The sequence below is a fragment of the Castor canadensis genome, chromosome 4, assembly GCF_047511655.1.
Source record: "Castor canadensis chromosome 4, mCasCan1.hap1v2, whole genome shotgun sequence".
Classification (NCBI taxonomy): domain Eukaryota; kingdom Metazoa; phylum Chordata; class Mammalia; order Rodentia; family Castoridae; genus Castor; species Castor canadensis.
The window spans coordinates 161,773,809-161,801,393 of NC_133389.1; the positions used below are offsets into that span (position 1 = coordinate 161,773,809).

General features: G+C 35.1%; 1 protein-coding gene across 11 annotated transcripts in view; it reads right to left on the reverse strand.

The window, feature by feature from the left end:
* The window catches only part of Ikzf2 (IKAROS family zinc finger 2), a 161,814-nt gene that overhangs the window by 130,546 nt on the left and 3,683 nt on the right, over positions 1-27,585 (reverse strand). For 10 of the 11 annotated variants that reach the window (XM_074071645.1, XM_074071652.1, XM_074071653.1 and 7 more), the window contains 2 exons: positions 27,472-27,520; positions 26,488-26,592 (listed from right to left, as the gene is read on the reverse strand). In XM_074071645.1, the coding sequence (XP_073927746.1) occupies positions 26,488-26,592; positions 27,472-27,520 (154 nt within the window). The other variant, XM_074071651.1, reaches the window with a different exon arrangement.

The following is a 27,585-nucleotide window of genomic DNA, read 5'->3' on the forward strand; positions in this document are numbered from 1 at the left end:
CCCACAAACCCATATGAAATCAGTCAAAAGTCACCTTTATTAGCAATCTTAAAGGGAAAAAAAGTAATCATTAAATAAGTATCATGCACTTAGATGAACACACATGACAAAGGAAGGAGCACTCTCATGTGTCTGACCTTACTGAGATGGTAGCTATTTGTTTAGAGAAAGAATTTACTGTTGAAAGTAGACTATGTGTTTTGTCTTGTTTTTTTTCTCCCTGACTCCCCAGCTAAGCAAGCCATCTCCATCTCTCTTCCACAAGGGTAGTTCCTACTCTGATCCATTTCACAAAAAACTTACTCAGTCTCCCTCAGTCTTTTGTTCATACAACACTGTGAAGGGGTGCGCCTTCTGTGGTCAGGTACAGAGACAAGGAGATTACAGGTACAAAAATAAACAAGACATGGTCTCTGCCCTGGAAGATCTCAAAGTCTAATACAGGAGGTAAAGACATAAAACAGTAACAATACAATGTGGTAACTACTACAACAGAGCTACTTACACCCTCAGTGCCACAAGACTATGAGGAATGACTACAGTTCAAAGAAGAATTGGGATTTGCCTGGGTGGGCAAAGGGGGCAGAAATGCAAGGCAAGGGGAAATGTTCATGCAATGATAAGGCAACATAAAAGAACACATTAAGTTGAAGACATCGCAAGTATCTTGACCAGAAGCACAGTATAGGAGAATTTCAGGAGAAGAAAAGACAGATTGGGTTGTTTAATTAAGAAGTCATAAATGTTTTCAGGAAGGAGAATGGCAAACAGATTTTACTATAGAAAAGGTGAGAAGAATACGAGAAAAAGTGATTAATTCTATATAACTTACTAGAAGATAGACACCATACAACTATAAGAAATCTGAGTATCCTTGCTTTAGTTATATAAATATTATTCAGAAACTCTTGTTATATTTGTTGGAATATCTCAAACTCACATCTAAAATATTCAACCATTTGATTTTTTAATGTATGATTTCATTCTACTTTCCTTTTCTTTAAATGAGGAATTCATTCCTTAATCAAGGCACAATATTTTTCATAACGTATTCAAAAACACTTGCTAACTAAGTAAGATGCATAACAATTTTCCTATAGGATCTCTTCTAGGTATTAGTTATATGACTTCTGAATTTATTTCTACTCTATTAGTTTTATTATATTGCTTGATCTCTTTCTAATTTATTTCTACAGACTGTTGGAGAAATATAAGGTCAAACAGATAAGTGTTTTCACAAGTGCATTTAAAACGTTCAGCTCTTCTTTCCTTTTGGCTCCAGGTCATGGGGATAGGGCTTCCTATCTTAGGCAAATCAGTACTTGGGTGCCATGCTGATACCATTAGCTATATTTCTTACATTCAGTAGTAATTCAATGTGGAAGCTGGAGTCCCTGAAACTGTTTAGCAGGTCATGTAGGATATTCCTGGAATTCTACCAATATTCTTTCTATCATTCACAGAGTTGTTGTAAATGAAAGGACCCTAATGAAATGGTTGTGATTGCTCATGGAATATGATTTGTGGAATAGAGGTCACTAAATGTTTTGAAAGCTTCTGTGAGGTCCAATAAGGAAAAGCGTAAATTTAGCAAGGGCCTTTTACAGCCACAGAATTGGTTAAAAGTTGTCATTATTTCATTTTGTGCAGAAAACTATGTAGAATAGTATGTTACCATTCTCAAGAGCTCCCTCTCCGTTTGGTTAGAACAGAGCACTAATCAGCTGTTGAAATCTAAACTGATTATTTCTGAAGTGTCAACAGATGCACAGGCTCCCTGGCTGAAACAGGAACAGGAGTCTATTTTGCATCAACAGGCTGAAGGAGTACAACTCAGAGAGAAGTGGAGACAGAAAATAGCCTTTTACTCAGTCTCATAAAATACAGTGGGGAAATATCGTAATGATTTCATAAAATATCCCAAACAAAAAGATTTGGAAAGCCAAGAAAAGCAAAATAGGCATAGGCAGGCACAGTAAAAGAAGAGGAAAAAAGTAAAGATCTTTTGCATGGTATAATATGTATGTAAAACAACTTTACTTTTTTTTTCTCTAAGATACAGTTAAGTCATATTCTTGTACCATCCATTGCAAAGTCGGGGACATTTTAGTGTTTGATGGTAACATGCGGTAACCCCCTAGCTCTGGGAGCCATCACTGTCTTCTTTCCCAGGGCAGTCCTTTCCCATGCCTGGCATATTCACCTTTGATAATGCTTCTTCGACTGGCCCAATCATTAGAGTCACAGGCTCCTGTCTTGAGGATTATGATTCAGCATACCTGGGGTGAGGTGTAGGAATCTTTATTTTTACAAGCTTCCTAGGTGATTCAAGCAAGTTTGGCAAAGAAGGCTCTACGACATAAATATTTCTAAAACAGCTTGGTTTCATAATTTGTTCATGATGGGAGACATCCAAGGTACTATATGACCTTGCTCATGTACCCTTACCAAATCTTCGGTGACATTATTAAATGGGCTAATACAACTCTTAAATTTGCATCCAAGCGAATCTCCTAATAAGATAATTCTCCAAATAGAAGCAAAGACATGCCTGACAAAATCCAGCCTGACTAATCAAGAGAGACTCTAACCCAGCACAGGGCTAGGTTCTGCTACATGTGACCTGGAGCACTGGTGGTATCTCTGCAGCTACAGTCAACTCCTCCCCAAATGTTCACAGAGACCGGAGCCAGCTAATTTCCCTATTAAATGAGAGTGAGTCACCATTCTAACGATTTAAATTGCTAAGGTGCACATATTGAAATATGTGCTTCCCAGCACAATTCCATATCCAATTACAATAGTAAATCCAATAAAGGCACAGTAAAACTGCCACTCAAGCAGGGGAAAAATGCAGATATTGTGGCCTGGGGATGTAGCTCAGTGGTAAAGTGTTGCCTAGTATGTGCAAGAGCCTAGGTTTCATCTCCAGCACCACAAAAAAAACAAAACAGTTATTGCTAATATCCTCAGAGGAACAAATGTAAGGTGCCTAGAATCACTCTTAGAAACTTTATCTTTTTCATCTCAGAATCTTTTATAAGAAATGTCAACTGCAAAACTATGGTAAATCTCCACATCTTAAACCAAATGAAATCTGGAAAGGTGGTTCCATTTCCTTTGTATGAGTTTCATCAGATCTCTTTATAGTTCTCTTCACTTTTAAGTTTCACAATATCAAATTTTAGAGTAACATAGTAACCATTCCAACTTCTATGCTCAAAATAAAAATTGTGTATTATATTTGAAGTGGAAATATAACCAACGAGTATGTCTTCAAAACATAGTCTTCAAGAAAGATATCGTTTTTATCTATAACATAATCTGAATTTCCAAATAAAAGATTTTAAAGTTCTGAAGTGTAAAATGCCTAACAGTACTATTACTAATGTATAATTACAGATAATAAGTTCAGGATTTTGTCTTGTTCTTGTTGTTCATATTTACATGGTTTACTTGCAATGGTGTGGAAAAAGGGTTAAAAAAAAGAGACAGAGACAGAACACATATGCTAAGCATTGGTATAATCCTCAGGAGAAATTACGATAGTCTTTCAACAAGACATTCCAGATGAGGGCTCAATAATGTAAGGAAGAGCTTTCTAAGAATTATAGCTGATCAACAATGCAACAGTGACTTTTCTTCCTCTAGCACTGGAAACAGCCAAGTAAAATCCTGGAGACCACCTGTCATGCATGCTGTCAAGGATGTTCTTGACTTGTTTAGGAAGTTGTTCTAAATGACCTTTGGGGTCATTTAAAAGGTCATTTAGAGTTTGATTCAAGGGTCATTTTCAGTAGTGAGATGAATGGCATGTGTGTGTGTGTGTGTATATGGTATGTGCGTACTGCAGAAGAGAACTTGGAAGTTTGATATTTTAAAATGTGATTTTATAGGCAAAAAAGCAAAGAAGGATCAATCAGTTATGTCCTGAAACTGCCATTCTAGGGAAAGTGAAGGAAGGCACATGGTTTTCCTACCTCAGGATTCTCTGTGGGTTAAAGAACAAACCTATTCCCTTGGTGACCTCTAGCATATTTTTTAATAGTCTGTCAACAATCTAGTTCTTCGAACACAAGGAGCTACAAAACTCCACTCCACACTAGGATGCATAATTGCTCATGTAAAAACCTGTCACACAAGGAGCCTTCTCTGCTCTCAACTCTACTTTCCCATGTGAGGAAATCACAGGGCGAGCCCAAACTGGGTAATTTCCTGAATAAATGTAAAAGGGAAAAAAAGGAGGAGATTTTAGCTTTTCTCAGTAGTGGGCCTAACCTGAGTTTCTAGGCAAGCTAACATACTGTCCAAAGCAGATCTGGATCTCCACGGACTTGACGTGGAGTCCTTATCCCCTTACACAGTTCCCAAGGCACCCATTCCCTTACACCTCCTAGCAACTTATACATTAACTGATCAAATTTTTAAGTAAAGGCATATAGTTCTTTCTGAATTCCTTGCTGACTACTACTTCTAAAACAGCTGTTACATGATGGCCAGGTTTCTTACTATAAACAATTAAAATGTCACAAACCTCTGGACTTTATTGAAGTGCTATGCAAAATATGTTAGAAGGGTTTCTTATGTGATTTACCAAAATGCACCAGTGAAATAAGTGCAGACACAGGAATGACAGGTATTCTCCTATTCTACAAGGCATAACATTTGAAAGTTTTTACTTAATACAAAGCAATTCCTATCTTCCCATTATCCCTTAGTAAATATGCCTCAAAATGTGCCTCACAAATAAAATGCTTTCTTTTTTCTCTTTCTTCTAGTATTTTTGGTAGGACTGGGGTTTGAACTCTGGGTTTCACCCATGCAAAGCAGATGCTCTACTGCTCGAGCCACACCTCCACTCCATTTTGCTCTGATTATTTTAGAGATTGGGTCTCTCAAACTATTTGCCCAGGCTGGCTTCAAACAGCAATCCTCTTGATCTCAGCCTCTCAAGTGGCTAGGATTACAGGTATGAGCCACCAGCGCCTCACCCTTTCTCCTAGTTCTTAATGAAGTTTTCAGTTATTATTTTTCCTGGATAAATGTTCATCAGAGACAAAAATTAAACACAAACTTTACAGCCAACAAACATATGAAATGATGTTCAAGTATCCATAATTAAGAAAAGTCAAATGTACTAGGCACTGGTCACTCACACCTGTAATTCTGTGAGGATGAGATCAGGAGGATTATAGTTCCAAACCAGCCCAGGAAAATAATTCATGAGACCCCATCAACAAAATAATCAGAGCAAAACGAACTGGAGGTGTGACAGAAGCAATAAAGCACCTGCTTTGGAAGCACAAAACCCTGACTACATACCTCAGTCCCACCAAAAGAAAAAGGAAATGTCAAATACTCCCACATACCATTTTCTCCCTATGGAATTCACCAAAATTTCTAACACACCCCATTATCAAGGTGAAAAAGTAGTGCCTCATACAATATTAATTGCAGTGTGAATTGGTAACCTTTTGAAAGGACAATTTGGTCATACTTTTCCAAAACAGTCATTGCACAGACTTCCCAACATAGCAAATCTACACCTAAATTATGTTATCCTAAGGATGTATGAAAAAGTAAACAGATGGATGAAGCCAGTCACTATAACACTGTTTATATAATAGAAAACACCCAGAAACAACCTAAACGCTCAAGTAACTAATAAATTCACTAATACTGTAAATCACCCTGTATCCTCAGTGTATAATGGAATTAAATGCAGACAAGAACAAAGTATGGATAGGAAAAAGAAATTCCCAAATGAAAAGTCCCACCACAGGTAAGTATGCACAGTGCAATCCTGTCCATATTAATAGGAAAGGAAATAATATATGTACATACTTGATTATGCTAGCATATACTAAAAATTGGGGGAGAATAATTAAGAAACTGGCAAAAAGAGCTTTGACTTTTTAATTCACATCTTTCTCCAGGATTTCACGTTTAAACTATATTCCTGTATCATTTTTATTTAGAATCTCTATTTAGATTGCTCTTTAGCCCCAGTCTATGCAGAATTTTGTAACACTGACCACATCCACCCACACCCCGTCACCCCAGCACTATCAGGCCACAACACCAAAGTTCCACTTCAGAGCTTACGTAATGGATGGATTCCAAGCTGCAACTTCCCCGATCATTTCTCCTTCATATCCTTGTGTTACTTGTGTTGATGTCTGTTTCTCTCACACCCAAACATAAGTCCCTGTGAAAGAAGGGTCACCCTTGCCTTAAGGCTGGCTTCTTCCAATGATATCCAGCACAATAAATACAGGTTACATATAGCTTTTTAAATGAGAGTATAGCTGTAGGGTTAAAATTTTATTATAAAGAGGAAGAATCTTCCACTTTCCTAACCATGCAGATTTGGAAATAAATCACTTCCAGATTAAAGAAAGAAACATTGAGTTAATTTGAACTTTTAATAATTTTTAATGTTAAAAAACAAAGCAAAAATGGAGACAAGAAGACAGAGATGTTTAAATGTGTCTAAATAAACTTTCCTAAAGACTAGAAAAATAAACTTACTTTCAGCATGTATGCCATAGCCATATGGAACAAGAGAGCACAGGCAAAGGAAAAGGAATTTGACCCAAAAAATTATGAGAATGTCTTTATTTCTCATAGTGTCAACTACGATTTCACACACACACACACACACACACACACAATACAATACAACAATACATTGGTTTTAGCTTCTGGTTACACATTTATAACCGTGAATAGGAACTGCACATCAGAATGGAATGATTATTGATTTCTTAATGGATTACTGCTGCACAAATTTACACTCACCAAAAAAACCATCAATCTTTGGGTAATAATTATAAACCTATCATAGTGCATGCAGCACTGTGACTGAATTGAAACTTACTGCTATCTGCCGGGAAATGACCAATTTTCTATTTCTCCAGCTCCAACCACAACACAGAATGGTAAGCAGCAACTTACATCAAATGCTATTAAAGGACCCACAGCACACCCCATCTGTAAACTGCTATTAGACAGGTAAACAATCAGGTCCTTGTGGGCTGTTCCTTATAATTCATTAGCTATGAAAACTGTAAATAAAATGAGTATAAGACAGTTACACTTATCAAAGATCTTTCATTACTGGTAGGTTGTGGAGAAGGGGTCAACAGGACATTGGCTGAAGTCATAGCTATTATTACTTCACATCTGGTTTCAAACCATTCCCGGAGTCTGCATCAGAAGCTTTGTAACAACTAAGAGGTAGGTCTGTTTTTTAAGTCCTAAATTGTTCACAGTAAATAGCGTTTTAACGAAATACCCAGTGGAACACCATTACAATTAAGATACTAACAAAAAAAAAAAATCTCATTATGTTAGTTCCATCTAGCAATCCTTAGTCATTGGCTAATGATGTAAAAAGATATTAATCAATTAAGTTTTCGATGCTCATATGTTCTGGCTGTGGAGTCTAGATAACACTACCTTCTTCCAGATAGTCAATCCCATTTTGAACACCTTATTTGATCTACATTACACACAAATAATCATAAGATGAAGACAGTTAATCTGACCTAAATAAAGGTAATTTAGAAACAATAGCTAATTTGTTTTTATTTTCTATTTCAGTCCTAAAATATTACCAAAATTTTGGATTAGAAATAACAATTTTCTTTCCAAAACAATTACAAAGTGCAATTTTTCCACACGATTAACTAACTTGAAAAAATATGTATTTCCAAAACATCCTAGGAACTAAAGAAATGAGATTTGATTGTTTTTATAAAGTATTCCCTTCCTAAGTACTAAGAGACCATTAAATTACCATGATAATTAACCACAGTAATTAAAACACTATTAAGTACGATATAAAATCAAATTAAAAAGCTAAATAAACTTACCATTAAAAAATTAACAAAATAGATTTGTGAAACATAACAATAGATGGATAAAGACAGTAAAATCTGAAGATGACAGTTTTTTGCTTGTTTGCTTAATGAATAAGAATATTCTAAACCTTGTATCAATCAATTCAGAAAAATAAACTAACTCTCTAAAATGTAAGTGGTAACTTTAGGTTGAGTTGGTATTATTTAATTTTCTTATTTAATTTTCAAACCTTAGGATGTAATAAATGTAGAAAACTACATGCAAATGTTTACAGTATAGAATAACAGAAAATTATCCCAGAAAATGATCTAAGTGTCTATAAAGCACACAGAGCAAATTATACTAGAAAATGCAATCTACTGCACCTTATTTCCAAAAAACTTTACAACAGTTATTATTATATCTACTTTATCCCCAAGAGAAATTAATCTAGAAAACTCAAGAAACATTCTCATAGTCGCTCAGCTATTAGGTTGAAAACAATGCAAACCACTGGATATCCTATGGTTTACCTTAAAGACTTGAACCCCATTCTACATACTTGAAAGGCATTATTCTTAACCAAATCTACAGGGCTTTACCCCAAAATATAAGAACAGGCGTGTCATCGGGGACTATCATGGTCCAGAGTACACAAGAGCACAGTACCTGTTACAAATGTAGTAAGGACACAAGCAAATATAAAGAAAGAATGGACACATCACGTAATGGAAGGAACACCAAATTCCAAGCCAGAAGACAAGGTTTATAACCACTATGTACTCTCTCCACATGTGACCTTGGAGTGTAACTTACAGATTTCTATATCACGAGCTTTGGAATGGATATCATAGCCTAATATACTGTGTGAACTTTACAGACACAGACAATCCTATTTACAGAAGGGATAATACAGCAAGTCAGTTAGTCCACATATTCAAATTTATTGTCTATTATATTCTGGACCCTATTCTAGGCACTGAGGCTATATTGGTGAGCAAAACTAGTAACGTTCCTCAAGTATGTGTTGGCAGAAGAGACAATTAAATTAATTCAGACATTGTTAGGTATAATACATGTGATTTTATTATAAGGTATTATCACAGAATGGGTGATATAGGCTTTATTTGCCTATGGTGCTTAGACAAAACCGCTCCAAAGAGGCAACAGGTGAACTGAGAAAGGATGTTTTTGAGAAAAGTTATGAATGCAAGGTGTTACAAGCACAAAGAAAGCAGGTACAAAAGCCCAGAGATGGGAGTGAATTGCCCAGGTCAAGGAAAAGACAGGAGGAAAGGGAAAGTGAATTATTATACTCTGATTTGGGTTTTAGAAAGTCCAGGTCTATAGACTGTGTGAATTGTGGGCAATCAGAGTTCAAGAACGAAAACAGGAAGACTGGTTATAAACTGCTCCAACATTTTAAACTCAAATGATTAGTAACTAAAGTTATAGGAATGGACATGGTGAAAACTGTTTAAATTTTAAAGGATTTTAGAAGCAGAGCAACGGTTTCTGATGGACTGGATGAGGTGTGAGAAAGGAAATCGTACTAGACACAGAGCTTAAGGTCACCAAAGCCATTACCAGTATGAACAATATGTGAAGAAATCCACCGAGAAGAGGACCTGAGAGGGAGACCTAAGTGCTGTCAAAGATGGTAACTGGTGGCCACTGATGACATCATCACTTCTAATGAAGCCAGGCCTACATTTTGTTCTCTTCTATTGGGCGATAGCTCTCACTTTCCTATCAAAATCATTTGGTTTTCTGATATCCACTAACTGGATCATTTCCTTTATTTCAATAGTCAGTAATCCAGAAAATCAATACACATGGTAAGAACAGAAACAAAGAAACAAATACAAATCACCCAGCTTAGGGCCTCAGAGATAGCAAAGTAAAAGTGCCAAATTCAAAGGATCAGAACATTTTAAAGCAATAAATGCTTTGTTACAAAGTAATGAACAAATCAACAGACGTCAATAATCGGAGTTGTGACCATCCAGACAGGTGATCCTGAAAACACCTTAAAATCCTCATATTCATAAATGTCACACTTGAAAAGGGGAACATGGTAGAGTTCCCACCATCCGTAAAGCTCCCCAAGATGGTAAACATGTATTTTAATGGTGACTTAAAACAAACCTCGCCAGCAGCTGGAAGTATTTTCTGTAATTCAATGCTAATCACTCACAAAATATGAAAAAGTCAAACAGAAAATTAGATATTAATCATTACAAAGGGCTCTTTTTAGCATAAAAATGCATAATTGTTACTATTAGATATACAGACACTAACTCATATCTTAAGTTTAGTTAGAATTAAACACATTGCTTTTCTATATAATATTTCCAGGTTAAATATTATGGACTTAGCAAATCACATTTCATGATCTTGTAAATAAGACAGAATTTTGCTGTAACACCAAAAAAAGAAAAAAATCAAATCAAAACCAGGGGTACAGGAACAATGAAAAGGTTACTACTTGTTAAGAAGGCATTCTATTAAAATACAAATAATAAGAGGACTTGGTATTCTCCAAGCTATTAAATATGGTGTCTTACTTCTTACAGCTCTAGGAATAATTATAAATAAATGTTTGTGACACTAGATAATGACTGCTCATGTAACAAATTGTCTGGACATTGTTTGGATACATTTAAACACTATTTCAAGAAAAGATTAAACTGAGGGAAAAAAAACTTTTGTAAAGGTTGTGTATCTGATCACAGGTACAGTCATAATAATTACATCACGGGCAAATGTGATAATTACCACAATTGCCCTGAGAAAATTGTGTGGCCTCCCCATCTGTCATAAACAGAACTGTCTAACGGTTTTAAGGAAGAGCCATTTGGTTCACAGGTTTCTAAACGATCTTTCAGGTTCAAATACTGGAACAGAGCTGACTAAAAACAACTGCAACATTACATGCCATTTTCAGGGGTGTCTACTGAAGAGCTATTTTATGATTTGAGAGATTTTGGTTGGAGAGATTACCAATGCTATTAGTCAAAGAATAATAGTAGCAATAATTTAAAATCCTAACTTTAAACTTTTCCATATCTTGATTCATACTTCTTCCCCATAAATGACAAAAGTGTCAGGTGGTGAATTTCACCTCTTTTAATTAGTGTGCGAAAACCATGATGTAATGCACCAAAACTCTCTCCATAGCTTTTAGAGTCTTCTATAAAATCCATTTCTAAATTCTATAGTGATACTGGCTGGAAGATGTGTTTTCTTTTCTGAAGCCATGGGAGGATTCCAAGTAAATTAAGTTTTTAATCCAATATAATATTCTGAGTATTGAGGAGAGTCAAAAGTCTGAACTAGACAGAGCTAACTTCAGAGCATTTATTTTAAAACTATCTTGTAGGTAAGAATAACTGGTTTGGTCTCTAGTATCCTCAACACAGATAGCATAACTGAGTAATCTCGATAAATAAATCCCAAATAACTAAGATAAGTTTCTAATGCACTCAGATAACCAACACATATTAACTCATAATGTCCTCCAAACTTAATGGACAACCTACTTAGTTCAGAGAATGTAATGCTTAAGAAACTGCACTACCTAGCTACACAAATGTGAAAGCAGTACTTTTTAAATCATGTCTTTAAAGGTGTTAGGCACTGTGAGAAAGATTTTGCTATTTTATTGATCCTCACAACCCTTAAAGACAAGCACCAACTTTTCCTAGTTTACAAACGATGAAGACACAGCATAGCAAAGACACCATTTCCAGTCTGTTAAGCAATAAAGCACTACTCTGTCTGCTGCCCTCAGGCTACACAGATGAGAAAGTCATTTTCCCTACCCTCAAGCGGTTTCCAGTCTTACAGGGGAGATAAGCTGCAATCAAGAATTCAAGCAAGGGGGAAATGAGATAGGAAGTGATAAAAACTTCCAAGCCTTTGGAGAAGAAACTACTCAGGGAGAAAAAGGATCACTGGACTGCAGGGACTGACTGCACTGTGAATGCCCCTTGTAACTACGACCTAGGAAATGTCAAAGTTCACTCGTGAAAATGTCTATTTACATGTGCTTTACTGTGAAATCTTGAAAAGTCCTTATTTTCTCCTCGATTCTTCAAAGATAAGAGGGAAAAAGGACACTACCACTGTCTGACACAACATTCTGAGAATTCCAGATGTACAACAGAGAGATGAGTTATGACATAAGTCATGCAGCACCATGACTACGGAAATTCGTGAAATTTCAGATCCATACTAGGAATTCACTTGCCAATACGTCTAGTGCACAAGTACACAAGTTCATGCTAAAAACAAACAAACAAACAAAATCACTCTGGGCAATTTCAGGTAGGTTGTAGGTACTCTTATGACCTTCCACCAAACACATCTGCAATTGCCAGCCTCCAAAGAAATGCATTACTCCTGCATCATTGCCATTTCAATTACCCCCTCACAAAGAGAGCAGTTTACTTGTGATTTGCTTTAATTAGGTAATTTTACTTTCATTTCTTCAGTAATTGATTTGAACACAACAGCATTAATACATGCCTCGTATCTGCACACACACATTTCTTTTCAAAGAATTATGAGTCCATCTACCTGACAGCACAAAGACAGATGAAAAGCAAAAACATCCAGTAAGTGATCCGGGTACCCTGTTACGTTTGCAAGGTGATGCTTCAGACTACTTTTTTAAATTGTAGCTGGTGATGAAAAGCAGAATAAAAAGCATGTCCTTCTTAGAAGACCATTTGATATAAAATTGATTCAACATATGCTTGTGGGATCTGTTCCTTAGTTATTTGATTCAGTTTTTTTCAACATTTTAATCTAAGAGTATAACAATATATCATTCTTGTTAACTCACCATGTGCCAGTCACCATTTTGGTGTTCATCATCCCACTGACAGAGCAGATAATAATGTCTGCATTTTACAGAGAAAGTGGAGATTCCCAAAAGATAAAACACCTGTCTAGGAGACCCACATAAAGAGGAAGAAGAAAACCCATTCAATTCTGTATTTTTAAAAATTATGTATTGTTTATCTTTCAGTAACAAAATAATAGTTAAGTACCATCAGAAATTATAGATTCTTCTGAGATTGCTTAAATAAATGTTAAGCTCTAAGTTTTTGTTTTGTTTGTTTATTTTTGGCAGTACTGGGGATTGAACTCCAGTTCACTTGCTAGGCACACTTTCTACCACTTGAGGCAAAAACCCAGTCCTTTTGTTTTTTAGTTTGTTTTTCAGATAGGGTCTCAACTTTTGCCTGGAGTGACCTCAGACCACAATCTCTCTACCTCTGCCTGTGAGTAGCTGGGATTATAATCATGTGCCACCATGCCCACCAAGCTCAAATTTTAATCTGAATAGTCTATCCAAGCTCAAGTTCTAATCTCAACAGCCTATGCAGGATGCAAAAGCCTGAATAGTGCATCTTACAAATAAAATGTTATTTTAAACAGGCTTTAAAACAGTTTGTACTCTTATGTAAGCTAAACATATACCCTGATCTTGTTTTTATTATTTATGGGATTAATAAGCCTTTTCTTTACTAATAGTACACACGTAAACTTCATCTCATGCCTGATAAATTTTCACTGAAGTATTATTAAAAGGTTAATTTCAGAAAACTATTTTAATGAGTAAAAGCCAATCAGAGGATTCTAAATCTATGACAGAGTATGAACTCAGGAAAGTCTTTTCAAGCACTCACTGACTGTGTTGCAGACACTTTTGGAAGAAAATGAAAAAGTAAAGATCAGAAAACAAAAACTGAATGTAAAACCCATGTCATCTGCTCAATGTCAAGTTCTTTCTTCCTTCCAAAGTGGGGGGGGGGGCAGTTGGAGGAGGGGGAGAAGAGAAAGTTGTCACTGTTCCTGTCAGGCTTAGAGTCTCCCTAATTCCCTAAGCCTTCTTGACCGTAACGTAAGGTAAAATGGGAGCTGAGGGGCAATACCAATGGTAAGGAACCTATGACAATGTCAGAATACAACTAGCTAAGACATCTCACATGCAGACACAGACAGTGATACAGTCCTGTGCAAAACATAAAAGCAATAGTGAGCCCAAGATGGCCACTGGTAACAGAACTGGTTTAGTTGGACACTCTGCTAGGTCAGGTCCAGTGACTCATTCCTATAATCCCAGCTACTTAGAAGGCAGACATTGGGAAGATGCAGTTTGACACCAGCTGGAGCAAAAAGCTTGTGAGGACCCCCACCTCAATAAATAAGCCAAGTATGGTGATCACTGCCTATCATCGAAGCTATGTGGGAGGTATACAGAGCAGGATCAGGAGTCTGAGGCCAGTCTCTGGCAGAAAGTGAGACTCCATCAGAAAAAAAGATAACTAAAGTAAAAAGGATGGGGGCATGGCCTGTGTGGCAAAGTGCCTGCCTGGTAAGCAAAGGTCCTGCACAGTAACCCTCTCCCCAAAAAATCTATTCTAGGAAATACTGACTTTCATCCTGCTTCAATACACCAGCTTTTCTAGGCTCAATTCCCAAGGACCCCAGTTCTCCAAAACGATCATCTTCTAATCCCTGCAAAGACAGCTCAGGAAGCATGAGGTCTATTTTTCTCTACTGCATCCAGTCCCACTCCTTCATCTTCTACCAGAAACTATTCTCATCTTCCCGCCATTCAAGCAGGAGACTGCCGTGGTTGACTTATAAATTCTGTTTTCTATTTACAATTTCTGAAAGAAAAGAAAAAGCAGGGAAGGGTCCTACTTTTCATAGGCCCTCTTCCTCCCTCTACTAGATCTAGGTGAGGCAAAGGCTCTCCCCACCAAGGCTGCTGCTGACCTCTCTCTCTGATGTTCCCTATACCTTCACACCTTTGCTCTTTCTTTTCAAATGCTCAAGTCATTTTCACAAAGTACCACAGTTGTCTTGCTAAAAACAGTTTCTCTTTAAAAGTTTAACATAACAAGTAGCAACACTCAACAAAGTTTTAAATTGACAGGAAAAATAGATGAAGGCTTTTTTGCTTTTTTTTAAGTATACTTGTTTGTCCTTCAGGTGCTAGAACAGAAAATCTAAGTCTTAACTAGTTCTGCTCTAATTTCTTTTGCTATATGACATGCTACAAAGCCCCCTCTACAACTGCCAAAAGTGACTACAATGTTTATATGTGCATTAGGTCTGCAGCATCTTAAACTATGGATAAATATCACCCATAAAACAATTCCAAGCATGTAACATTTGTTGTAATTTCCAGTTCACAATTATGAAAATACCATATATTAAAACTAAATCTAAGACTGTACAATAAATACAAATATACCATTCATTTATGAAAATACCCCAGACTTCAGTATCTATCACCATATCAGGTGTCCATTTTCATGCTTCTATAATAGTATCACGGAAGAGCAAATCCACAAAAGCAGAGTTAAGACCTGTTATTTTGCACAACAGCTCCATGATTTCTTGGAAAAGATGGCTGACTAAATTCCTTTCTTTGTTGTTGCTCAAGTAATATATGTACTCATTCTTTATAAAAGATCCAAAGAATACAGAACTATTTAGAATAAAAGAGAAAAAGTCTTGCATAAATCACAAAACTGTACTGAAAGTTTGATGTTTCCTTATTATCTTTATTCATTGCATACACATGCTTTTAAAAACATAAATACCATAATCTTGTAGATAGTTGTGTGAAATCAACTGTGTAGTTAGTATAGGTTCTCTGATTTGCTTAAAAAAACAAATTTCTTCAAATTTAAACTATAGGTCTGACTACAACCACCCAAATCCATCAAAACGTATGGAAACAGCTTGGCTGTGATAACTTACATAAGAATAATTTCAAATTTCATTTTCGTGGGAGCTAGGTGTTCCTTTCTTGTTTGCTTTTGTTTCCAGAATCCCCAACCCAAAAACTGTCATCAGTTCATAAATCTGTCAATGGTTCAAACAGGTAGAGAGTGTGTAATTTACGCTTTCAGAATTCAAAGAAAGCAGACTCAGAAAATATCTCGTATTTCTTCTAGTTCTCAGTTATAGCCAAACAAAATCAATTGTTACTTATGAATATTTTGGGAAGATTTAAGATGGCTATACTATATTAGAGTTAGTATTTTATCTGTTTGTAATTTTAAGGTAGTACCCATCTTTAGTCTCTAAAAACTATTAGACAGTCCAATTTCTAAACTTTAGATAATAAAACAAATAACCCAGCATTGTTTCTTGTCCTTTTTTTTTTTTTTTGCAATAATGGGATTAGAACTCAAGATCTTGCAGTTCCTAGTCAAATGTTCTACTACTTGAGCCATGCCCAGTCTTTTATGCTTTACTTATTTTTTAGGGCCAGCCTTAGACCTCTAACTATTATCCTCCTAATTATGCCTCCCACATAGCTGGAATTAGATTTACACCATCATGTAAATCTAGCTGAGGTGGGGTCTAGCCAACTTTTTGCCAGGGCTGGCCTTGAGCGATCCTCCCAAAATCTGCCTCCTGAATAGCTGAGATTACACATGTGAGCCACCATTCCCAGCTCAGCAATCATACCTAATAGAAATTAGATGGACATTTTCCAATCAGATATCAAACATAAATCCTCAGCTCTAAAAAATACAGAAATGTGCTTTCAGGCTAAATGGTAACAAATGTAGTGAAAATAAAGCAAACCACATCAGACGATCTGAATAGTAAGGATACTAGCGTGTCTGAGCAAAAGAGCCACAAAACGTGTTTTATAAAAGAGATGTATCTTTGCATATAAAGATTACTTATTAGGATGTACGTGTCTTAAACAGCAAAAACAAAACAAGGATCTTTATGAGAATAGCCATAAAGTGTTTTACACAGTTGTAAAAATGATGCCTCCTTAGAACTCAACCAGAAACTCTCAATGTTAATTAATTTAAACTAGTACAATGAAATATAACTACAAAATATTACAAAGCCTTCCATTTGATGTCTTAGTAAGAATTTGGTAGAGTTGACATAGTCAGATGTAAGGAGAGCTACAGTTTCAATGATAATAAGAGAGTAATGACAAAAATGTCAAAGGTGTAGACACCCAGAATGTTAATTTATTAGAACGTGACTTTACACTGATTAATTATATGCTCCTTAAAATATCTAGAGTGCATAAGAAAAGTTAATTGAAGCATTTCATCTTGTACATACTACTAAAAACTGTTTTAAATAAGTGATAGAGAACTGACTTTAAAATTACAAGTATATCGAATTCAATCTGTAAACTTCCCATGTGCCATATAAAGATAGTTGTAGTGATGAAGATGATGATAGCTTCATGAAAGCTATCACAGTAGCACTAACTGGGATTCCACTGAGTACGACTGTGTAGAATCAGAAAACTTAAGAGCTACTTAGAATCTTACAGATTATTTTTTGGGATTGAGTTGAATATTGTAAAATCTTTTTAAGAAATGAATCACTATAAAAGTAAACACAGATCCATACAGAGAATAATCACAAGTAAATTAGGATTTCAGGGTTATTTCAATATCTAAAAAATCAAATATCCAAATTTCTTCAAATATGTCAGAAGCACATTATTTAAACAGATATATGCAGTATGCTAATCATAAATAGTTCTTTCATTCAACAAATATTTCTGGGCTCCAAAAATACATATTGCATGCTGGAAACAGATAAATAAGGGAGGGCCATTGTCTTTAAAGATTCACATCTAAAATATCCCAGACCCATTTCTTTGTACCCAGGGTGTGGCCCTCAAATAAAGATGCATCCTTTAAAAATATTCTTTAATTCACTCTCAGTAATTAAAATATCTTTCCTATCAGCTCACATCAAATGCTGTTAATTTTGCTATAAAATCTCATTAGCTGTGAACAAATTACTTCAATGATTCTATGCACCCAGTAGGAAATTCTAAATCTGAGGCTCCTCTTAATCCCCAGCTTGCCTAAAGTGTCCATCCCAGGGGATGGTGTATTCCCATCTTCACCGGAACTGCTGACCACATATATCACCTGGCAATATTTCAATGCATGGAAATTTGTGTGTATGGCAGTAATAGTAGATGCATCCTTTGCAGGCATTATAAGATTGTCTTTACAGAGTTAAAGCTATAAAATCAACATTTAACAAATTTACAACTGAAATATAAACCATATTAAAGAAAATGACTAGATCCCAGGCCAGTAAGAATTGGTTGCTACCTGATTTATGTATTAATGTAGATTAAGGACTGTAACTGAGGGATTTCACCAAGGAAGGTGAGAAAGAAAGTAACAAAAGAAAGAAGCTTAAGTATTTTGGCCGAGTCTAAATCAATGACCATTCAAGGGAGAGGAAGAAACTGGACAAAATACTTCAACCCCAAGGCAATGCTGTCCCTATTGTGATGCTATATATACTGGATCATTAAATACTTAAATTATATTCTCTCTTTGTTCAGATTCCGCTCACCAAAAGACCTTCATTGATTACCCATATAGGTCAGCTCAAATGCAAAATGATCCAGTCAAGCCCACTGCAGTCATACAGGTCCTATGTTAGCTGCTTGGGAATTTTGGGTTGTTTCTTTGGCTTTTTTTTTTTTTTTTTTTGGGTGGTGTGAACTCAGGGCCTTGCACTTGCTAGGCAGACCCCTGTACCATGCTCTCAGCCATTTTTTGCACTGGTTACTTTTGAGGAAGTGTCTGGCTTTATCCCATCTAGTCTGGAGCAAGATTCTCTTATTTGTGCTTCTCTGAGTAACTGCAGTGACAGGTGTACATCACCATGCCCAGCCAGTGGTTGAGATGGGGTCTTGAGAACACTTTTCCCAGGCTGCCCTTGAACCATAATCCTCCCGATCTCCACCTCTCAAATAGTGAGGATTACAGACTTACAGACTTGAGCCCTGCGTTTGACCCTAGTTTCATTCTTAATGAAGCTGTAAACATAAATGGGCATTCTGACTTTAAATATCAACTTTGTAAACATATTGAATATGAATCCACCCTGATACAGGGATCCACTTTAACTGTGCCACAAATCAAATTTTGGAACTTGCAACAATGGGGGCCAAAGCCAGCATTAGAAATAATTTCACGGGGAAATATTATCCTGTGGGAACCTACTGAATAGATGGCCGTGCTTTCATCTCTGTTTCATTGTGCATCTTCAAATTTACACACTTGTAAAATATACTGGGGAGGTAAAACATGAGAAGCAGAAAAAATTTATCTATAATGGATACAAATCATACTGTGCACATCACACCTATTTACTTTTAAATACTATAAGCAATATTATAAACTCAAAATATCCATTCATTTGGACCACTGATGATAACATCTTTCTCTTCAAAACACCTCAGACCTCTTTTTTGTACCCAACACCAGCAGTGCATCACACAAAGTAAACGTTCAATAAATACTTGTTGGATCAATGATTCAAAGATGAAAAATACTGCTCTGAAGAGTTCTCAATCTCCACATACAGGCGATCTCAGAAGTATTTTCATCATTAACATTCATTTGGAATTTGATGGTGTCTTAGGTAATCAGAGTTTGCATTTTTTAGACGGAACTCTATAACAGATAGTTTAAGACAATAGATATGTTAATTAAGGTGTTTGCTATACCATACTTTCCACATAGGCAATTTTATCCAAGGTGCAAAATATTATATTTTTTAAAAAATATTAAGTACTTTCCAAATCATTTTAAAAGAATATAAATTGTTTTTGCATATTTATGTCAAAGTTTTCATAAAGACTCTGCATTAGAGTACTAAATTCCTTGACTATTAATGTGGCAAAACTGATTGGCATTTAGCTAACAAACTATTCACCTACTGCAAATTACATATTTATTTGTAAAGAAATGGGTTACAAAATAACGATACATAATTAGAGTAGAAGCACTGGAATATATGGCATATATTAGCCTTATGAATTTTTAAAAATGTTACCGATGAAAGTTATGATATTAAATATACCACATAAACTTCAAAGAGAAAAGCCAAAATATTTTACCAGTGAGTCAATCATATAAATTAACCCTATATCTGAAACTAGCATAAAAGGATTCCTATCTATAAGCACTAGTTTTATTAAATCATGCAGTTATCTATTTTGATACAGAATTTTTTAAAATTGTTTGGTGGTACTGGGTTTGCATTCAGGGCCTTGTTCTTGCTAGGCAGGTGCTCTACCACTTGAGCTATAACCCTAGTCCTTCAATATAGCATTTTGATTTAGTGGGGTAATTGGGGAAATAAGATCACTGATCAAAATGCTAAAAATTACTGAGGGATGAATTTTTAAGAAATAATGAAACTATTTTTAAAGTAATACATTAGCAAAAGAATGGAACCACAAACTACATATTCCTTTTCACTAATAGGAAAATTCACGTTTCCATTTAGTCTGCCCATCTACTGATTGCTATCTCTTCCCAAAGTCTACCTTAGAGGTGCTTCAAACTCTGTATCCAGAATTACACTAAACTAAATGTTCTCCTGGAAACTCGTTTCAGCGTTCCCTATCTTCACCAATGGAGTCTGCCACCATCTATGCAATAATTTAGGGATCATTATCCTTAACTCCTTCTTCTCCTTATCTCTACTATCTAAGCTCTGGCCACTTTAAAATGTTACCCAAATCCTTCTCTTCCTTTTTATCCCCACTACCACAATCTCTCATGATGTATCACTTAAATCATTACAGCAGCCTGTTAAAATCACCCCTGAATTTAGACTAGGCCCCATCCACAATCTTTTTTACCACACTAATACCAGTATAATCCATGCCAATCAAAAAACTGTAGAAAATCTCCCCAAACTATCCCTGCTTCTCTTCTCCATGACAATCAAGACACTGAGTTTATTACAACATACTGCCCTGTTTAGATGTCTGCCTGTTCCACCAGACACTAAGCTCCATGAGGACAACGATGGTGAACTTTTGGATTTACCTCACAGTGCCTGACATGTAGAAAACAACCGACAAACATTTGTTGAATTAATTAACTAGAATATAGAACAAAATATCAAATGCATATAACCAGTAACTTTTTTATCAAATCTCAAATTTACTTCAAATTTTAAAAGCCTAAATGCACAAAAATGCACAAGTAGCAACACTGAGCAATATGACATAATTACATATCATCCCAAGAGGATTTATGATACTCCCAGAAGCATCAAGTGAGATTAAGTTTTAGATGGGAACTCTCTAGGAAAGAACTGATTCTCAATATGGATAGTTTACTCCATTAAGAAGACTGTTTTATTTTTCTAGTCTTAATGACAGGTATCTTCCAACATGAATAAGAAGCAATGATTTTCTTTACTTATAATCAAAATCACAAAACTTAATTAGGAACATTGAAACCCAAATAATAAAAGTTTTTTTTTTTTCTTCAGTTTTTCCCTAAATTATCTGTAATGCCTATCTCTGCTCCAGGGATAAGCAAGGACAAAAGACTCAGATTTCAAATGGATCCGGATAAAGCAAACCCTTTTTCTTATGAGTCTTGGGGACATAAAACAACAATAATAATAATAACCTGACTCCTCCAAGTAGTAGCAGCACTAATTACTGGGTGTTATGTGTCAAGAGTTGTGCCGAGCATTTTCCATAGAATGTCTCATTTAAACCTTACAACCCACTGGGGTAGATATTTGTTACCCCTAAATTACAGATAAAGAAACTGGAGCTAAGGGATATGAAGTAAAACACCAAAGATAACACAGCAAATTAGTAGCAAAGCAGGGATTCTAACGTAGATCAGTATAATTCCCAAGCACCTATGACCCTTAGTTTTATGTTATAAAATGGAGAAATTACTTACCCACCTCAGGGCATTGTGGTGGAGACTAAGTATACAATATGGGAAGTATTTAGCATTATGCCTGTCCACTTCCCAAAATCCAGTGGTGGCAATGTTTTATAAGGGAAAAAGTTCCTAAATACTCCTTACCTATTTCAAAGCAGAAATATTCTAAGTCTCATTCAATACACAAAAAGCAAGTATTACCTGATTAACATATATATGATATAAATATAAAAGCAAGGAAAAGCAACATATTCTATCTCATTTTTGAACCCTAACCTACTATTGATCTTTTAGAGCATCCAAGATCAAAATATATCAATGTATCAAAAGGTAGGAGAAAAGAATATTGAATCCGGAAATCTTAATTCATTATAGCTTACTGGAACACTCCCAACATAACTTAATCAATCATGGTACCTTTAAAAACAAATACATTCCGCAGGAAACACAGATTTGGACAGAGACAGAGACAACAGGCATAACCTTTCTATATTAAGTTGCTTTGTTCTTTGAAGATAGACCTTAATTCTCACCTATAAGTAGCCTAAAAAAGATAGAGTGGTCGGAGTAAAATGAGGCTCAAACAAAAAGGTGCTGTTAATTACTTGTAAATGTATACTCCCGTTAGTTTCCTTATTTATTTTTCCTTTTCTTTTTGATACACAATCATGACACTTGTCTGTGATAGGTGTGAAGCAGACAAATCAGATTTTTTTGTTGTTGTTTTAAATTTTCTAACAAATAAGAATTATATGTAAAAGTACATTAGGTGTAAACATAAACTTAAGTGCTGTGACTCTCAATGGAGCTTGATTTTACATCAAGCCCATCTGGTGTTATATTAGGGTGGTTCCTATGGAAATCCAACTAAGGGTGACTGCCAAACTAAGCTATAGAAGACAACTTAGAAAGCCAGGGAGATTCATAACATAAGCTGTATTTTTAAAAGGGCATTAGAACACCCGCTTGACAAGATTACCTGATGTTGCTCCACCCTCCTAATAATTCTCTTCTATTTCTGTAATACTGTTTTTGTCAGTAAAGCATGGGTCAGTATTGGACACAGCAGATACCTTCGGAGGATAACACTGTAGAGACACCAGTTATCTAACCTACAAGATAATATCCCAGTGTTATGTCCCAACCCTGCGAACTGTCTTTTCTAAGTGACCTAAGAGGTCAATTGATTTCTTCATGCCTCAATTTCCACATATGAGAAATAGAAATCATAATACACTTCTGCTTCACTAGGCTCTAAAAATGGAAACTAGCTAAGAAAAAAATGAATGTGAAGCACTATGAAAAGAATAAACTAGATTCTCTGACCTGATTATTGGTCAGAGCCTTGTAAAACTAGAATTACCACTTCTTCCAATTCCATACATGCCACCTGGTCATCAGACTGACTGATAACTAGTAGTGACTGTATAGTTGATCCACCTAAGGGTTTTAAAGTAACAGGAACAAATTTTGTATCAGGATGTATTTTTATACCATTTAAGGAATCGCCTGCAAACAAAAATTACTTATTGGCACTACAAAAGTAGGTATAAGAAAAAAATAACTTTACTTACGAACTTTGAAAACAGTCAGCTGCAATCTGAAACTGATCCTGAAACAACTATGCAAGAATTGGAAATGAGCTAACCCAGAAACAGAAGGAATCGCAAAGTAAGTTTCATCTGATGGGCCAAAACACAATATGGATTATTTTTATATTGTTCTGTCTGAGTTGTCTATCTCAGACTCTTAACTCCCAAATTCTATTTTTAAAATCACTTAACACTGTATATTTCCAGTAGCCATCAAGGCATCTGCTGTCATCCCTGACACGGAAGATTGTCAGCAAACCCAATATATACACTAATGATCTCAGGCAACAATGCCCATCCTCTTACCAAAGAGATCCTTAATCCAGAAGGAAAAGTCTAAAGTTCTCTATAAAAATGCATTCTAAAACACAGGGAGTAGTCATTGTAAAATGTTTGGATCACCAGTATCTTTTATTTCTTTTAAGGTTATCATATACACCAAATTTTAAAACAAAAACTGTCAGGCATAACACTTTAAGTTCTCTCCCAAGTTTCAGATACTCTACTCCAGCACTGTCAAACACTAAGAACTGTAGTCATTATTTTTTATATGATAACTGGCAGCAAGTTGTACAGATCCCCTTCATCTTGGAATACACAACAAATACCCCTAAACAAATGACTAGGACCTTACAGTGATACTGACCACTTTTCTAAAGCCAAAGTAAATGGGCAGTCACACCTTTCTGATACTTTATAGGCAGAATGTTCGAATATAAAACTCAAAGGTTTTATTCCTTTTTTTTAAAACTATATTAAAATAATTCTTTTTTCCCCCCTTACACATATCCCTCTCTTTCCTGCTACTAGAGACTGTCTTATTCTATCATAAAGGTTTTCACATTTACTTTTGGCTTAATACTTTCAATCAAACTCATAATTCCATTTTTGGAAGCAGCAGCCTTCCAGGAAGTATATTTGAAGATATTGTTAAAATGCAGAAAGTAAGTTACTTTCATTTAACAAGTGAACAATGTGTGAAAGGGAATAAGGAAAACCAACGATCTCAGACACAAGAGATTTTTCAGGCCCTACACACCCCAAAATGATTCCAAGTCACAAAAATAAATAAATAAATAAAACATGTGAGTGACCGATTTCTAGGTCTCTGTTCTAAGAGACAAGAGTCCCTTCTAACTCTATTTACTTTGGCAATCTAAAATGCTGATATTCTCCTAGATCTAACAGAGAGGAAAAATGGGTATCTTCTCCATCTAACACCTAAGTGGGTAACCTAGATACTGTAAATAGAGGCTACATAAAGGATGCAACAGACAGCTCTGATGTGAGCGCCAAAATAGTTAACCTGCAACTCTTTGGAAAAGAACCTGAAAACACATGCAGCTTAGCCAAAAATGGTACTAATATGGAATTGCCATAGGCTAGTAAATTTAAAAAACAACACAAAAACCCTTTACCAAACATGAGTTTACAGTTGTTGGGTGAGAAAAGCTCCAATGTCAAAAGCGCAGTTGTTATTTGTTCAAATTAATCATGTCTGTACTCCGCACTGTTTATTTTAAAAGATGAGTAAACTGCTTTCTTGAAGCAAGTATTCTAAAAGCAGAATCAAATCCATAAGTAAAAGAGACTACTTGCTAGTTAACAAGCATTTTCCTAGTGATATTCTGGTGGTGATAAGAGATGACAATCAACTCTTTGATTAATAGTTACTCTCTACTCCATATATTCCATGTTTCTAAAGACAGCAGTCAAATATTAAACAAACAAAAAATACATATAAATCTATCTTTACTCATTACAAAATTATATTAAAAAGTTTCTGAGAAATAAAAGCATATTCTACCAAAGAACAAGTATCACTAAATGTTAAACTGTAAAAATTCTACTGCCTACATTGTTACAGCAGTATAACTTTTATCAAATCAATAAGCAAAAAATAAATTAATGCTACAAGATTATTAAGATTAGCACTATAATGTACTATATTTTCACTTGATAACTTTATTAGTTTTTCCTTTTTATGTGATAAAGGAATTTCAAGGATTGCTTGTACAATGAAATTTTCTGGGTAAGTTCTTCCCATTCATAAAAAGGAACAAAGTTTTTAGATCAAGTAAATTCAAATAGTTTTGCATAATTTCAAGTTGATGGCTAAAATCACGTAAAGTTAATGAACTGCAAAATGTATGCAAGAGTAATTTTTATGCTTTTTCCTTATAATTCAATCTTATTAATTATAAAGCTTATAGATTTACAATAATTTAAGTTGGGTTGTAAAAGAGAAGAGAAAAAGAAAATTGTTCTTTACGATAATCAGAAATAAGCTAAGGACAGACTTATAATTAACTAGATGATTCAGTTTTCTTCAGTTGTTAAATCTTCAAAAAAGAAAGGGAGTAAAGATCTTTCCTTCACGTATCATCCATAGAAAAGTTGTAAATTAAATTAAATTTGCATATAAATCAGATGTCCTTTCTATATAAGAATAAAATACATATCAAAAGTACGAAGGAAACAAGATTTCAAACTGCTTTTGAGGAGGAGTTAATAGACCACTGGCACTTGATAACTAACCTGGTAAAACATAATTAAGAGAAGACAAACCATAGTCTTAATAAGTCAAAGTATTTTGTCTTCTGTCACTGACAGCATGTAAACTGCTTTTTTATTATACAAACATTGTACAGTACCTTTTATCAAATACAGCACCTGAAACTACCTATTCCTGCAAGCTCAAAACAACCTTCCAAATTTTTTCAGTCCTGCCCTGGACAATCTAAAACAAAATGCTTCCATCTTTGTTAGAGAAACAGATGTAAATGACTTCCATATAGTTTCAATCACACTTCACTTCCAAGGAGAATCACACTTCTTCCACACTTTGGAGGAGAAACTTGCACTTTTTTTTCTTTTTAAAAAAAGCAAGTGACACTACAATTCTACCACTGATGACTCTACTCTGTACAAAGGCAATATAAAATTAGTTCATTTTTTTACTTTTGGAAATGGCATTTCCATATTTTTCATCCAACAACAACAAAAAATCCGGGCATAAACCTGGCAAGCTCCAACAATAATCAACAAATCCTAGCATTTCTTACCTGATACAGGTAAGCACCAGCTCCCAAATGCCACCTTGGGATAGTTCAGACTAGTAAGCAGGCTCATGTTTTACGCCACTAGAATGAACAGGAACAAATCTGTGTTGTTCTTTCTTTAGCAAAATCTATAGCAGCAGCTATACCACAATGTGAGCAGACCCTACAGAACTAACAAATTCAAATCTGCCACTAGAGAAATAGAAAAAAGATCATAAAATGAAGACTTACTGCTTGTCATGTGACTTGGAGAGGCATGTTGTCCATTGGGTGTGCCTGAGGTGAGGTCAATTGCCATATTGGAGTGTTCTCTTTCAGGTGAAAGCTCATTGTCACCTGTTTTCACAAAAGAAAGTCTTTTAGTCTCACTTCATTTTCACATAAAATCTAATTACTAAGTTTGCCTCATTCGCACAGTAGCATGCATCGTGGAATTTTTTTAAGTAACACATTCTTCCCTTAAGAGAGACTATAAAGGAAATAAATTCACAGTAAATGAATGAAATGACAAAAAGTCATCAGTCCACAATAACAAAAAATTTTAAAAACTTTATTTTCATATACTCTTACATGTCAAACAAGGGAAAATAAAATAATTTCTAAAGTATCTTTAATTGAATAAAAATAAGTTTTGCTTTAACATCTGCTTTAATTATTCAACATAAAGTATTTACAATGAGCATTTTCCAAAATTCCAAAATGCTGTTACAAAGTTGGATGTTTGAAAAGAGTACTAAAAAAAAAAAAACAGAAGAAGAAGAAGAAGAAGAAAGAAAAAAGTCACCTTAAAGAAACTAATTCCTTCACCTCATGTGTCTGGGAAAAATAGGTTATAGAGTAGTAAAAATTCTGTACATACCATACTAGTAGGTATATATGTATACATACATATATATGTATATATAACATACATATATATTTAGACTGACATATTCTAAGCAAAAGGAAAATCCAATTAAATAAAACAGTGTTAATATGCTAAGGTATAGACTGAACTATTATCCTTAATTTTACTAAATGGTAAGTATAGTTCTATATTTCCTTCTTTTATTGCTTCTGTGTTATTATTTTCTCAAACTCATTTAAAGGTGAAATTGTGAACAGAAAGTAAAAGTACAGAGTTCTTAATAAAATCTTATAATTCAGGAATTAAGATACAGGTAATAGGAAGCTAACTTTATTGCCAGCAACAAATAAATGCAAAGGAATACTTACACGTTATATAGCCATCAATAGTCTCTGTTTCCATAGTCAAAGTGCAGTGCTGCAAAACAAGACATTACACCCTTAACACAATGATTCCTTTCGACATCTGCCATTAAATTCTTA